Source organism: Phanerochaete carnosa, assembly GCF_000300595.1.
Source record: "Phanerochaete carnosa HHB-10118-sp unplaced genomic scaffold PHACAscaffold_4, whole genome shotgun sequence".
NCBI lineage: Eukaryota > Fungi > Basidiomycota > Agaricomycetes > Polyporales > Phanerochaetaceae > Phanerochaete > Phanerochaete carnosa.
Genome location: NW_006767631.1, coordinates 2,750,916 through 2,765,132, shown reverse-complemented (window position 1 = coordinate 2,765,132; position 14,217 = coordinate 2,750,916). Strand labels below are relative to the sequence as shown.

Sequence of the window (14,217 nt, the reverse complement as noted above, 5' to 3'; positions counted from 1 at the left end):
CCCACTACCGCCGTGCTCGACGCCCGCCAGATGTTGTCCTCGCCGACGGAATCGCTGACAGCGGGTGGGCGACCCGTGAATTGCACCCGATCGCAGCTAGCTATTCCGCCGAGAGCTGCTAAGCTGTGCCTCCAAGCGACGTCACAAGGACGAGGACGGCCTGAGGCCCCTGACGATGGGCAGAGGATCGTTAGCGAAGCGGCATGCGGCAGAATGCGAAGCAGGTATTACCAGAGGCTGAACGCCAGATAGACTAATTTATTAAACCGGGGTAGCCTAGATCCCGCCAACGTCCGCCGGAGATGCCCCTGATATTCTCCCGCGAACTTTCTGCAGAGGCCAACAGAGCCGCAAAGGCCCATTACTCAATCTGATCGAAACTGATTAGAATTTACGTGGGAGTGAGCAGATCGACTGTCTGTTTCCCAGGCCCAGGAGGGGCGGAGGCGGGCGTGCGTCCAGAGGCGTGCGGATGGGACAACGCGGAGTTCACGCGTTTATGCTCACTGCCCACAAGACCGCACACACGGGTACACAGCGCTGACGTCGCCAGCAGCGCGCGTGTGACGCACATCTGCTTTCCTAAGTGCGCGTCCGGCTCGCGGCGGCTGGCTGAGGGGGACAAGCCCAGGCCCCAGACTGCCGCTGGCATGCGCTTGATTGGCGAGCCGGTAGGGTTGGAAAAGAACACCAATCAAATGACCACCAGCCTGCCCAACTTCCTACGCCGCTCCTCATGGTGCCGACTCCTTCCGCAGCGAAGACCCCGCTCGTGCGGCTGACTCCTGCTGAATGGAGCAGAACGGCGAGAACTCAATCTGCACCCACCCTTGGCGGTACGCCGCTGGGTGTCAACGACAGATCGTGTACAACGGCCAACTTTGTATCACGCTTATCGCACGTTTCATGTTGACATGCACCCTTCAAGCTCGGGCCCAGAAAGGTTCGCGGGAGAAGGCGCCCTTTCAAGCGGACGGTTAAGTTATCGAGCTGCGGCCAGGTGCTGGCCTGTTCGTGTACTTGGTGGGGCGGCGGTCATCCTGCAACAAGATGGCTCCTGTTCCCAGCCGTTACGGCACTGGGGGCGATCTCGCAGCTGACGCATCCGAGAAGGTTCGAAGCTATCCTCATATCATAGGGCCGCGCAGGCAGCGGGAAGTCAACAGTGTGAGCACGCAGCGCCATGATGCACCAGTGGAGTATTTTGAGGACAGACTCACACCACTGCATCTTCCCACTGATGAGAAGCGTCCGAGCACCACCTGGCCTAACACGGCAAAAGTTTGGAAAGGGCGGAGTTAGGACAGGGTCGCCAGTAGGACGGAGGGAGTAAAATTCTCCCGCAGGGCGGGAACATCCAGCAGGATCTCCTCGGACAGAATCCCCAGACCTTCGCCCTTACGCTCGGCTACGCCCTCGAGTCCGGAAGCAGGCCATCGAGCGGCGGGCAAAGTGAGGTCGTCCGCATTGAGACGGATGGGCGCAGGCCTGTACGGCGTTCCCATGCCGCGGTGTTTTAAGCAGAAAACTGCCCGATAAGGAGCGCATGCTTTGTGGCGTCTCACGAGTCCTGCATGGTGGCAGCGAAGATGCAAAATCAGCTCTGCGAGAGAGCCAAAGACGAGTTGGCGCACTCACCAGGCCTCGGAGAATGAGCACATGCCTCCGCGCTGCAATTTTCACCGCCGGCATGTGGAAACCCCTTTCCGAGGGTACCCACGTTTACGCGCCCTTGTCAATGTCTCCTTCGACAGTTCAGGGCAATCATCTCCGACCTTAAAGAAACTATCGCCTGTACCAATGCATCATTGACATCGTGACATCCAGCGTCTTTCTCGGGCACACTCTTTCCCCCAGCCAATGTGTGCTTCCCAGAGCCGCACGGTGCCCCAGCACGGCATGCAGAAGCTGCCACAGGAGCGGAAGTGAACCTCGTTAAAAAGTAAAGAACGCACCCATATCAACCCACAGATTTTGCCTTCCCGGAAGAGAACGGTGGAGCGGAGTAGGGGATTCATTAATGTCAGCTACACATACGGTGATAGGTTGAACTATGTCTGGGAAGTTCCAGGTTTACGACACCAGATGGTCTGTCACGCAAATCGGACGCACAGTCAATCAGAAATTTTAGCACAGCAGCGTGGAGGAACATACCCTCAAGAGGAAGGACAAGCGGCGCAAAGTCCGAGATTTCTGCGCAGTGCGGGTGCCCCCGGAAAATGTATCGCACTCGCATCGACTTTCCGACGGATGGTACAGGGTCGTAAAAGCCTTGTAGTCCGGCCTAACACCATGAGAAATCAACAGTCAGTATGTGGACATCAGGAGGATGTCGTCACGATAGAAAAGACTATCGGTTTGGCCAACGTCATCCCAGTTAACCACGGAAGACCCTGAGCCAGTTGTATTGCACCAAGAGATAAGAGTGAAGATCAGGATCTTCGCATGTCGGATAAGGGAGAAACGAAGGTCCTAGCAAACTCCCAGGAGCAAGTCAATTCCGTCTGGATGGAAGGGCTAATGTTGGCACGGACAAGGAGAGGCTGTCCGTTCGCAGTCCGCTGATGACCTGAGGGCCATGAGAAAATATCTCGTAACCCATCCATAGCCAATATCAGCGAGGGCAAGGCAAACGTCGCTTGCCATGCGCAACAACATATGAAACGGGGCAGCGCTGATACACAACGCATACCGTCCAAGTAAAGCAGTAATAGACCCCGACCCTGCTGCTTCGCCTCATTGAAATACCCAGGGTTCGCGGTGCTTCCATAATCACCGCGCACGGTCAGGAATAAGGGGAAATGAAGGCTGAAATGAAAGAAACGAGCATCCTCGGTCCAGAACGCACCTTGGATCGGCCTCCTGGAATGTAGAGTTGACTGTTATTGACCAACGCCTGTAAGGGTACAGTTACGTCGACGTCCAGCCCCTTCGTAGACTCGTCGTTTTGGTCTGCCGGGCCATATCGAGCTTCGACGATAACCAAACCTGATCAAAGACTGGTTGAGCACCCACGTAATTGTCCTACAAGCATGCGTTGCAACACGAAGCAGTTGAAATAACACATACCATCTTTTGACGCCTCGGCTTCCGTGTGCCGCCTGGCCGTGTCGCGTAACAAGGACACAGTCTCCTCTGCCGCGCGAACTATGTCCGCTTTGGCTTCGCGCAGCTCACGTCGTGCCTGGTGGAAGAAGCTGTGTCCATTGTGCATGTAAGTCAAGTCCATACCCAAGATAAATGCCACGCACGTGAGTCGCTCTCTCTGCTTCAGGGGCCGTAGCACAAACCAATAACCTAAAGTGACAGCGGTGGTAGGCACGACTGTCGCCCAAAATGCCGCCAGCTCATTAAACTCCGACGACAGAGCGATAGGTACGTAGAACAACTGATTCATATATATCGCACTATAACGGGAAGAAAGCAGTGAAACCCTGAGAGCGACAGCTGAGGATAGGAAAACGGCCTACCTGATTTTTAGCTCGACGCCGCCGGTTCCCATCCCCACGTCAAAACCGAGTCTGCTCAGGGTTGTGTTACGTTCACCGCCCCATGATACTGACAAGACCCCTGTTTGAGCTTGCAGACCAGCCTCGAGCCTGGCTTTGAGCTGCAGCCCTAACTCTACGAAGATCAGGCCGCATTCACCGAAAAGCACAGGGAGGACGCCGAGCACACTGGTGCCAAAGCTCCAGTGGCCAACACAAGAGGCGAGTCCCGTTCTGGACGGAGGGCCTCTCGGCAACGGGGTAGATTCTTCTATGCCAAGATCCAGCCGCTTTTGAGACGACACTGCGAGTGTAAATGACGGTAGAGAACTGTTCGTGGCGAACTCGAAAATACCGAATGTAGCTGCGCCGGGGAAAAGTCTCCGCTGCAGCGAGAACGTCACCGGGGGCAATGCAGCCAAGGTGGAGCCGGAGGCTGCCCGCAGATTAGCCAGTCCACTATCGAAACCAGGCGCGAAGAATGCTTTGACAGCTACAACGTTGTCCCCATCGTCAAAGTTTGCCCCAAGAGCTAGGTTTCGGGATCTAAGCAAAGAAGCGGACGCCTAGAGAATAATGCATGATTGTGAGGGTAACTCAGAGTCCTCCGTTCATAAACTCACCTCTAGGCCAATCTTGGGCGAGAATTGATATCGAGCGGTCCCGATGAGATGCCTCCCCGTGGGCGAGCCTAGCCGGCCTACTGGCCCGACGCGTGACTGCCCGGACATGGTAAGTATCAGGGTATCTGAAATAGATTTCTGGCATTCTGATGAATCCTAACGGACTCGCGGAAATGAACGGGATGGGCCAACCTGGATGACGTTCTTCACGGCAACCCCTGTGAGCCTGAGACTGGTGATTCTGACCCACGCTCGATGGAGAAGCAGAGAGTTGTTGAACTCCTCATTGTCAGCCTCCACGAAGAGGGGACGAGCATCGACTCCCATACCGATCTCGCCATTTGATTGGAGCAATGTCTGAGTTTTCAGATAGTCAGATTCGGCCTTTTTGATTTTTAGCTTATTCTCGACCTATGCTCATTAGTTGATATGATAAACTTTGGGTCATTGTTACTCACGACATCGAGAGGAAGCCCTGACAACTGAAGGTCACGCGCCAGTCGGACGCCTTCTAGACCTACAAAGGATGTTTGAGCCTTCCAAGAATAGCTGCATATCGCCGTGCTCACCATAAAGATCATAGGCTTGCCTAAAGGATCGATGAGACCCGTGTTTTAATAACCAAACGCAACATACCTGGTCACAGAGTCAGATAAGACTGAACTCGGCGGAGATGGTCAGCCAGTTCAACGGAGATAGCGACGTAACACACTCTCATATGCCTTCTGAACCTCCAAAAAACGCTTCAATGCAGTCTCTTGTGTTGGCTTCCCATGTTGCTTGTCAGGGTGAAATATGAGAGACAGCTGTCGATACCGCTCTCGGATTTCCTCCTTTGTCGCGGTAGTGGGAAGATTCAATACAGTACTGTTACTGTCATGAGAATTCAAAAACCTATGAAGCGAATGACATACTAGAGGTATTCCGGCTGAGCAAGGTTGGGGTCATGAACGCCTTCAGCGGGAACGTCCGGCATGGAGTACGACGTCCAGCGCCAGGCGCGTCACGGCAGGTACGTCTGAACAGGCCTTGACAGCCTGTCAGCCTGAAATGTGATTGGAGACCTGATAAAGGCAAACATACACACCCAAACTTATTGTTGGAAAAGACGAACTTCACTGCGGAGATTCAAGCCAGGTGCGGTTTTTGGCTCACGTTTGCCGACCTCGACTCGTGATCTTCCCTGCAACTTACGATAGAGGAAAAACGCGCCAATTCGGCGAGATTTTAGATATGGCGGACGGTGGTCAGGGTGAGGAGCATGTTCGAATTCCAGCACCTCGTCATGGGGGGCGCCGTCAAAAGCGCGTCCCGACGGCGGGTGACCCATGTCACAAAGTCACGAATTGTTACTCAAGCGCGTGATGAGCCGTCACGCAGAGTCTCGTCCGGTCTGCTCTTGCCGCTCGCCGCCATGTCGTCCCGAGCCTCGCTAGTTTAGCTATCTTGCGACTGTTGCTAAGGTATGCAAGAATAATTGAATCTATGACTCTTCCTGAATATGGAGGCTAGTAGATGGTGTAAATCGTTTAAAGCCCTAATCACATCAATTTAGGGCGATAGTTCGAAGTCTCAGGCTGAGCTCGTAGCTCGTTTGCACAGCATCCTAACGAGGCAAATATGCGCACTATTGGCTTTGACACGTAGCTTTGAAGTGGTGCTCAGGGTTCACACTGCATTTGTTGTACCGTCTCTCGGGATCATTGCTCGCGATCTATGACCAACATTGCTGCCGCGTTAAGGGCACTCGAAACACGCACCAGCCTGTATGCACTACTGCTTTGCCGGATAGCGGAACTCAGGTCCATTATCTTCCTGGTGAACCTCGTCGGAAAGCATCGTGGGGGTGTGAAAGTGATCTACCGGGTGTATGAGCCGATATTAACTTCTATTGCAGCCCCGGGCCCTGCGCGGACAGGGGATCGTGCTTCTAGTGCAGGTTAAGCTCCTGAATAAGTAGGGCTGATAGGAAGTTATCACTCCAGGGGTTTTAGCTGGAACCACCATGCGGGGAGAGCGTCTTCCCGCCTTAACACCCCGCCGCTTTACCGTTACATCTTCCGAAAAGCTCATGCATGTGGGGCCCGGAGAACTTTAAGTTAATTGCCAATATGAATCTTCGTCGACTGTAGCTGTGTTCTTACCCGGCACTGTCTGCAACCCGCTACATCGCATGCCTATATTTCAGCGTGTTCTCGAATAAAATCGGCAGACAACTACTTACGTCTGCTTACATGCAGCGGAGAAGAGATAGAATTGTTAAGAACATGGAGAGCATTCTCGAAGTTATCGGGTAAACACCCGGTTGGCTGAGTCCGAGTCCGTGCAATATCCGTGGGCCCGCCCGCACAGATCGCACACAGCTCGATGTGCCTCCGAGGCAAGGGTTACTCCCACATTTGGTGCTCTGCACTTGCTCTGTAGATGCAGGCCGTTCGTAACCTCGGCCATCGTGTCATGAATGTGGCGCAACGACTTCAAACAGACGCTAGCGCCACCAAGCTGTAGGCTGCCATCTGAGGGCGTAATGCTGGTCTTTCCTGCACAGCGTGAGTGCTCTAAATCTACATATGCGCTAATGCGCTTAATTAACTCAGACTGATGGTCGCAGCCGAGGTATCAAATCTCTTTAACGCGGTAGACGGTCCGAATCTGCGACTGTTACTACTCCGTAGAGGAGAACTAATCTCGAGCAACCACATCTATATCAGTATATCGGTGGATGTTCCAACAAATTTAAACCAAATACAGACTAGCAGGGATTGCGTACAATGGCAAACAAAGGGGTACAACCAGTCCCGTTTCAACTATCGGCCAAGTTCACCTCTGCCCCATCCCCCGCCGTGACTCCGGAAACTACGTCATCCTCACCAGAACGTGCAACCAACGTGGCGCACTCGTTCAGTAGAAGACTTGGCAGACCAGGGGAACGGGAAGGGGAGCGAGACCATGTTCCTGAGGTGTATGTCAGCGCGGGCGTAGTCGGATACGAAGAGGTGTCTTGTTTCGCGTCCCCTTCGCGCTCAGGCGTTCCGCCGCGACTAGAGCCTTGAAGGAACTCCGGTACCGTTGTATCCACAGCTTCTTCTATCTCCTCGACTTCGATCGAACTCCTCAGCTTCCCTCGCCTCGTCGCTGGTGACTTGCTCAGCGCTGCCAATCGCTCCTCCAGCCCCGTGAGCCGACGTTCGTGGGACCAGCTCCTCTCAACAACTTGGAGATGAAGTTCATGCTGTGCGTGGATCGCCTTCTTAAGCTGCTTGTTGAACGCGAGCCGATCGTCGTCGCGCTCATCCTCCAAGGACCTTCCCATCTCCTTGACCCTCGCCAGTTCCTCCTTCAGCCGACTCAACCGGATCTCCTTCTCCGAAAGCGCCTCGTATGCGTCCGCCAGCTCATCCTCCGCCTTCTCTCTCCTCTCCTCCAGCGCAGCGACCGCCATCGCGGCGTCAGCGGGGCCCATTTTGCTCGCGAGTTCGGCGGATGCGGCCTCGAGCGTCGAGACGCGCGCCTTCGTCTCCTCCAGCGTCTTGACGAGGTCGTCACTGTAGCTATTCCCGACGTCCCTCGAGCGGTGGTAGGCCCGGATTGCCGCCCGGTTATTAATCTGCTCCTCCTCGAACGCCCACCTTGCCCCCTTCAGCTCACGCTTCAGCCGCCTCCGCTCATCTCGCGCCCCCGCGTACCCTTCGCTCACCATTTTTAGCCGGAACCCGAGCCCCTCCAGCTCCTCGCGCTGATCGGTCTGGCTCTGGTCGCGCTGTGAGCGAAGGGCGGCGACCTCGGCGGCCTTCGCTTCCTTTGCAGAGCGGGCAGCGGATAGCGAGCCTTGGAAGGCGGTAAGGCGGGTGTGGAAGGACGCCCGTTCCTTGGCGCAGTGCTCAACGTGGAACTTGTGCTCTGCGATGCTGAACTCGAGGCTGACCTCGGCGTCCTTGACGAGCCGAGAGGCGACGGCGGCCGAGTCGACAAGGGTCGCCTGGCGCTCTTCGAGGAATGCCCGGCGCTCGACGCTGTCCTCGTGGTGTTTGGCGGCGTGTATTGTGAGTGAAGAGACATCAGCGGCATACGCTGCCCGAACTCTAGCGAATTTGACCTTGGCCGCCGAATGCTTCTTCGCGATGGAGTCGTTCTCAATGCGTAGCTCGTCGCATAGCGCCTTCATTTCCGCGAGCTCCGACCTGCGACCGTCGACTTCCTGAGACATGCCGGCAAGGCACTCCTCCATCGCCACCAGCTCAGCATCGCGAGTGCTCTGGGCGACATGAATACGAGAATTGGTCGCCTCGAGGCTGGCTTTTGCTGCGGAAATATCGTGGGTAAGGTTCGCGAGCTTCCGGTCGTGCGCGGTCTTTATGGCAAGACGATCGGCTAGAAGGCGCGCTTGCTCAACCCTAAACGAAGCGCGCTGGGCGTCGAGCTCCGCTTCCGGATCGGTTTGACGAGTTGACTGGATGTCGTCTTTGAGGGATGCCAACTTTCTCCTCGTGTGCTTGACGGTGCTGGTGAGTTGCTGCAGATTCTCGGCACGCTGCGAGATCTTAGTGCGGAGGAGGGTCTGCTGACTTGCAGCCGCCTGGCGTTGTTTGATAATTCTGGCTTCGAGCTCCAGGATACGCGTTGCAGTGGCATCGCAGGCGGCCTCAGCTAACTGTTTCTTGCCGGAAAGACGAGTCACAGTTGCTGTCGCATCAGCGTAGGCGTTCTAGGAAACAATTAGGTAAAGCAACGCGTCACCGACCAGGGACTTACGCGAACACTGGCAAGGGTCGCACATGAGAGCTCGTTACTGTGCTGCAGACTTTCGACACGCTTGCGCTGTTCGTTCGGTCTGCCAACCATATGTGCATGCATAGTGCGGACCCGCGCGAACTCCTGGGTATACCGGCACGCCGTGGACTTCATGAACGCGTACCGACGTGCTTGTGCGGCAACTCTTGCTTGCAGCGAAGCGATGCCAGTGTAGTACCTGAAAGTATCAACAACTGCATCTGCAATAGTATCAGACTAGCCAGGCTGTGTCAGCTTCCGCGTTAAATATACATCTTGTAACTTACCAGTAAGAGCCATGATATGATGATCATAAGCACTTCGCCACTTGTAGGGAAGTCGAGGACATCGGTGAAGAAAGCGAGCCGCACGTCAATGGGCCGGAAGGGAGTGTAGAGAAGGATGGCTTCATAGGCGTCGAAGAAGGGATAGTGGTAGCCAGACCAGGATGAGAACCAGCAATCGAATGAATGAAAGATCGAAAGAAGCGAATTGCATCGGTAGACACGCGCGAAGAATTGGCGTGAGCCGTTGGAATCGGAGAATATGTGTTGACTGACGACCCGCGCTGATGCTAGAACAGTGAGGACCCATGGAAATGAGAGAAGAAAAGAGAGACCGGGAAGCCAGACAAGTTCTCGGGAGCCGTATATGGCGGCCCACACGAGCGACAGTGCGAACCCGATGAGAGTAGGCACTGCCGCGTGCTTCAGCACTGAATACATGACTGTTGTCAGAAAAGAGAGGAAGGCTGGGGTGGATGGCTCACATTGTAATGTGGCTGACTGACAAAGGTTTTTTTGTCAGTCAGCCACATTGCAATGTGAGCCATCCAATAGCATCTCCGCTGAGGCTGACCAAATATGAGTGTCTCTTTTGCACTTTTAACCAGCTTTATCGAAGAGGCTTAGTTTCGAAGGAAAAATTCGGGGCTCCGGATTCATTCAAGTCATCGCTAACTACCTTTACCACTCACGAATAATATACCCTCACTAGTACTCAAACGGCCTAAACACTTTCAGATCTTTAGCATCAACCCTAGAATATTGTCAGCTATACTCACTGCGTGCATCGCTCCAAACATGGCACTAGGGCGATGAACCTCGTCCCAAGTTTAAGTTCCAATTCAAGTCGCAAGAAGAGTCTGTCACGCATGCCGCCTTGTCACTGTCATAAGTAACAACCGTTACAGCTTATCACGAAATGTGACTTTGTCACGGAAGTCGTCATTGTCGGGGAGTGCCGGGCGCTCAGTCGTTGGGTATAGAGGCGTCGGGGGGTCGGGCGGAACGATGGCGGAGAGGATGTCGACGAACCAGCCAAACCAACGGGGCGTTGAACCCAAAGCGCGCGGTGCAAACAGGTCTACGAAGGTCGCCGGCAAGCTCAAAGTACTACCAGAACAACCAGAACCTATCCTCCCGAAAGACAACATCCGCGCTGAGCCACCTGTTAGTGCTCCGCCAAGGCGAGACGAGGGCGAAGAGTCGGCTACTGCGGGAGATAGCGAGGATGAAGATGGTGACGACGAGATTGATACCGAGGACGTTGAGGTGTGTCTCAATTTTCGAAAACTTCGTTCTCTAATGAATGCATCGGGCTGCAGGTGTACAACAGGATAGATCTTATACCTGCTGGGACGGCGAGGCGAGATGCTCTGCGTTTGACCAAGAAGAAAGCAAAATCGTTACCACGTGTAACAGCGTTTGCCACGGCATCGTATGTACACTTATTTTCTATATGTTTCCTTCCAGCAATCGCGTGTCGTGTTAACATTCAAGTCTCGTAGCTCATACCGTTTCCCCGAACTCATGCGCTTCTTCAACGCTCGAAGATCCACGTACCACACCAACCCCCGCATTATAGACGACGTGATCTATACGCCATACGCCTATGATTTGCCGAACTCGCGGCATGTCCATTTCTCGTCCTCGCAATCGCAGCCCACGGACCGGCCTGCTCAGCCCCGAGAAGGTGACCTTTTAGGCGTGCCCGAGTTTGCACCTGGAGAGTCGCACACTGACGATACACATGCCGCCGACCCTGACTCGGGTGCTGAAGCCGTCGCTAAGCGGAAGAGGAAGAAGAGCAAGTTTAAGGAAGTCCCGACCGAGGCTGAGATATTCATGTTCCCATACGGTACTGTGGTCATTTGGGGGATGACGGAGGCCGAAGAGAAGCGATTCTTATCGTCTATGTGAGTCCTCACTGACGTGAGTTAATGAAAGCAGGGCTGAGTGATAGCGCAGCAAGCGCTTCGAGGTCGATAAGCTAGGTATGATAGTGTCTTCATCCGTGCATATGAAGTGATGTTCAATTGTCTCCTTACTAGCCCCCGAAGCAATTGAGATGGAAGATCTCAACTATTATCATGCGAACTATTCCCGGTATGTAACGTTCTCTCACCGAAACGTGCCCTTCGTTGACCTGCCTCGCGCAGAATATACAATGATGTCATCACTCTTCGTAGAGGCTCAATTTATATGTCAGCAACTCATTGTAGTCAATTCAAAAGCCGCCACTAACGTTTACACGCCCTGAAGGACTAAGCTGTCGCTGTCACACGCGCTGGCCCAATCAGTGAAGATCTCCTTGGTAAGCTTGGCCTGTCATCTTATTCGATACATGCGCTCATTGTTGTTTTATTCAGTTTGAGGAACTCATCTCTTCCACAATTGAAGAGACGAAGGATATCCCTGAGATAATCAGTGAGACGGGCAAGATTGGCATGCCTCATAAAGGTCCGTTCTTGAATACACGTCGTACCTCCACCTTCTGAACAGAAGGCACCTATAGAGATCATGCGTAAGATCGGCGAGCTATTCCTCTTGCGAACAAATATCAACTCTGTCGGCTCCGTGTTGGATTCTCCCGTATGTGCGAACTCTTGCTCTGCACGATGACTTATCCATGACTCTTATGGTTTCATTTGTAGGAAGTCTTCTGGGTACGCCTTCGGAGCTTAAACTTAATTCTCTTCCACTGACCCTGTTCGATAGACGTACCCTGATCTGCAACCCTTGTACGATGCCGCGCGCAGCTACCTCGAGATACCCCAGCGCATCAACCTCCTCAACACTCGTGTTGAGGTAAGCTTTCCTCTGCGTCGCTACCTTACCCGAAGTCAATGTCGCTGCGCAGGTTTTACAGGATATGCTCCAGCTGCTCAAAGAAACTGTATCCAGTCGGCATGCAGAGCGGCTCGAGACGATTGTCATCTGGCTCATCGTCGTCGAAATTGGTACCTTCTCTTCTCTGTCTCGCCGTACGCGCCCTGACATTAATCCTCGCGATAGGCCTCGGGATCATCACCATCCTTGTTGATTTGTTCTCCTAAGCACTTTAGACGCAACTTGGACTTATATACCATGTCGTTATGTATCATCTCTATATACTGGTATTTTTGTAATACTGTAGAGCTTGTTTCGTGGGGCACATGGGCCTGTCCGTAAGCTAGACGAGCCGAGTTAAACTGTCGCCTTTACGGCACAACTCGTCATATGCTCGTGATTCTCCTTGAATGATCACTCCGTACGTGTCGCAGTATCTCTGAGTATAGAACAAGTTAAAGCTGCATACAACGTACTGATAAGACCCCCGTGCTCAAGCCTTTTTAGCAGCAAGGCGAGTTGACCTTCTTGCGGGGGCTTCCGACGCTGCCTTCGCCTTTCGCGCCGTGGTAGCCTTTGACGCGATAGGCTTCGGCGTGACAGCAGGCTCCGCTCCCGACCTGTCCCGCGTAGTGCTAGTGATCTTGCGTGTTCGTGTCGCATTCGCGCGAAACTGCACACTCTGAGCGTCTGTAGCTTCATCGCCCCGTTTACGCTTGCCGGTTATGGGTGGCGGAAGCGCGTTGTCCTCCTGCTTCGTCGCCAGGCGTGCAGACCTCCGCACCGCACCTGCAGCAACCGACGTCTTGTCCGCAGTGACGGCAGTATTAGCAGCCTTCGATGCCTCGCGCTCGCGGCTGACCTCCGAAGCCACGACCCTGGCCTTTAGTTTCGCAGAAGTCTTGATAGTGGTTGCAGTCAGCTTCGCCCTCGAGGTCACTTTCCATGCGGAGGTCAGTGCTTCTGTGTTGGGAAGTGAAGACTTGCGAGATGTCTCCGCTTTCTGGACAGCGGCGGTCTTTGCCTTCTGGGGAAGGGAATCTTTTCTAGACGTCGTAGTCTTCTTCGACTTCAGCGTTTCCTTGGGGGGATTTGCCGTCCTTGAGACCCTTATTCCCGCGATCGGCGGCGCAGAACCAGGACTGGACTGTTCCGCGCCACGGTCTTCTTCGGGCACCTCTTCGATGGTGGGGAGCTGGCTTGAAACCTCGGACCCACTATCGTTGCTTTCCGAGGCCTTGCTTTCGAGCGACCTGGCCAGAATATGTGCCAGCGCCACTCCAGTGAAGTTCTTCCTGCGCGAAGAAGTCATTACTGGTTGGTTGGTGCATTGATCGTATAGACAGTCACCCAGGTAGTCGGTGATATCGAGGGGCTTCCCGTCGTCGTCGAAGAATGCTAACCGCAGTATCTCGCTCATGGCACTGTGGCTGTCAAGGGGTCTATGGGAACGCTTGCTGGAGACCGAGCTCGGGGACGATCTGGAGGAAGACGAGGGTACGCGATAGGGGGTGACATTCATGGAGTCGTGGTCGTATAATGCCACATGAGACGGGTCTTTTTCCTTTCCAATGCCTGTCTCAAGGACCAGTCGGCTCGGCCTGCCTGCCTTCGGAGCCACTGCAAACCGATCGAGATCAGCTTGATCCACCCGCTTATAATGACGATGCAGTAGTCTATACGCTTTCTGCAGGACGCGCTCCAGAGGCGTAGGGCCGTTTGGTCGGTCGAGTTTGATAGGAACCCTAGTGGCTTCGATGGCGAGCTCTTTCACAAAGCCGCCGACGCAAATGCCGTGGGTCCGGTCCGCTTCATGGAATACTTCGTAGAAGCGGTAAGCAAGGCTCTCGTTTTGTGCGTTGGCTGCCCTCTGTTGCTCGAGAGACGAGCCTTTCGAGGCTGAAGAAGACAACTCGTGGAAGTGGAATCTCATCGCCATATATAGTATAATGTAGATGAAGGATTCGATATCGTCCGCCACCTCCGCAGGCTTGAAGGGATATTTGAGAGCAAGGGAGGATTTGAATGGCCAGGTACCCTGAAAGCAGCGACTTAAGTTGTGCAGAACGGTCACATATAAACGCGCAACTTACGGATACACCAGCCGGTTCAGATGCCACAACACCGCTGACTAAATCCTCGCTATATTTCGCCAAGTCCCAATCGTTAAGAAACGCTAACCCAGCGTCGTCGTTGATGAGGATGTTTCCTGGGCTGACGTCATGG

General features: G+C 54.1%; 4 protein-coding genes across 4 annotated transcripts; 1 reads left to right on the top strand and 3 right to left on the bottom strand.

Annotated features, from left to right (window-relative positions):
* Positions 1-1,997: 1,997 nt before the first annotated feature.
* PHACADRAFT_254555 (uncharacterized protein) lies at positions 1,998-5,244 on the bottom strand. The gene is made up of 14 exons (XM_007394802.1): positions 5,199-5,244; positions 5,026-5,139; positions 4,824-4,978; positions 4,748-4,769; positions 4,681-4,700; positions 4,570-4,628; positions 4,304-4,522; positions 4,112-4,249; positions 3,471-4,054; positions 3,252-3,407; positions 3,070-3,197; positions 2,849-2,988; positions 2,155-2,284; positions 1,998-2,090 (listed from the first exon to the last, which is right to left on the bottom strand). The coding sequence occupies exons 2-14, from the start codon at positions 5,085-5,087 to the stop codon at positions 2,074-2,076; spliced, it is 1,830 nt and encodes a 609-aa protein (XP_007394864.1). The 5' UTR covers positions 5,088-5,139; positions 5,199-5,244; the 3' UTR covers positions 1,998-2,073.
* A 1,780-nt stretch (positions 5,245-7,024) lies between these two features.
* Positions 7,025-7,816, bottom strand: PHACADRAFT_254553 (uncharacterized protein; the record flags this gene model as incomplete). The annotated part of the gene is made up of 1 exon (XM_007394801.1): positions 7,025-7,816. A coding segment is annotated over exon 1 (659 nt), but the record flags the coding sequence as incomplete, so codon positions are not given.
* Positions 7,817-10,151: 2,335 nt separating this feature from the next.
* PHACADRAFT_119181 (uncharacterized protein) lies at positions 10,152-12,314 on the top strand. Its single transcript, XM_007394800.1, has 13 exons — positions 10,152-10,434; positions 10,488-10,600; positions 10,671-11,078; positions 11,131-11,156; positions 11,214-11,268; positions 11,322-11,366; positions 11,425-11,476; positions 11,532-11,622; positions 11,678-11,754; positions 11,817-11,828; positions 11,881-11,970; positions 12,023-12,122; positions 12,178-12,314. The coding sequence occupies exons 1-13, from the start codon at positions 10,174-10,176 to the stop codon at positions 12,216-12,218; spliced, it is 1,371 nt and encodes a 456-aa protein (XP_007394862.1). The 5' UTR covers positions 10,152-10,173; the 3' UTR covers positions 12,219-12,314.
* A 134-nt stretch (positions 12,315-12,448) lies between these two features.
* On the bottom strand, positions 12,449-14,030 carry PHACADRAFT_183571 (uncharacterized protein). Its single transcript, XM_007394799.1, has one exon. It carries the CDS (start codon positions 13,928-13,930, stop codon positions 12,485-12,487), a length of 1,446 nt encoding a protein of 481 aa, XP_007394861.1. The 5' UTR covers positions 13,931-14,030; the 3' UTR covers positions 12,449-12,484.
* Between the last annotated feature and the right edge of the window lie 187 nt (positions 14,031-14,217).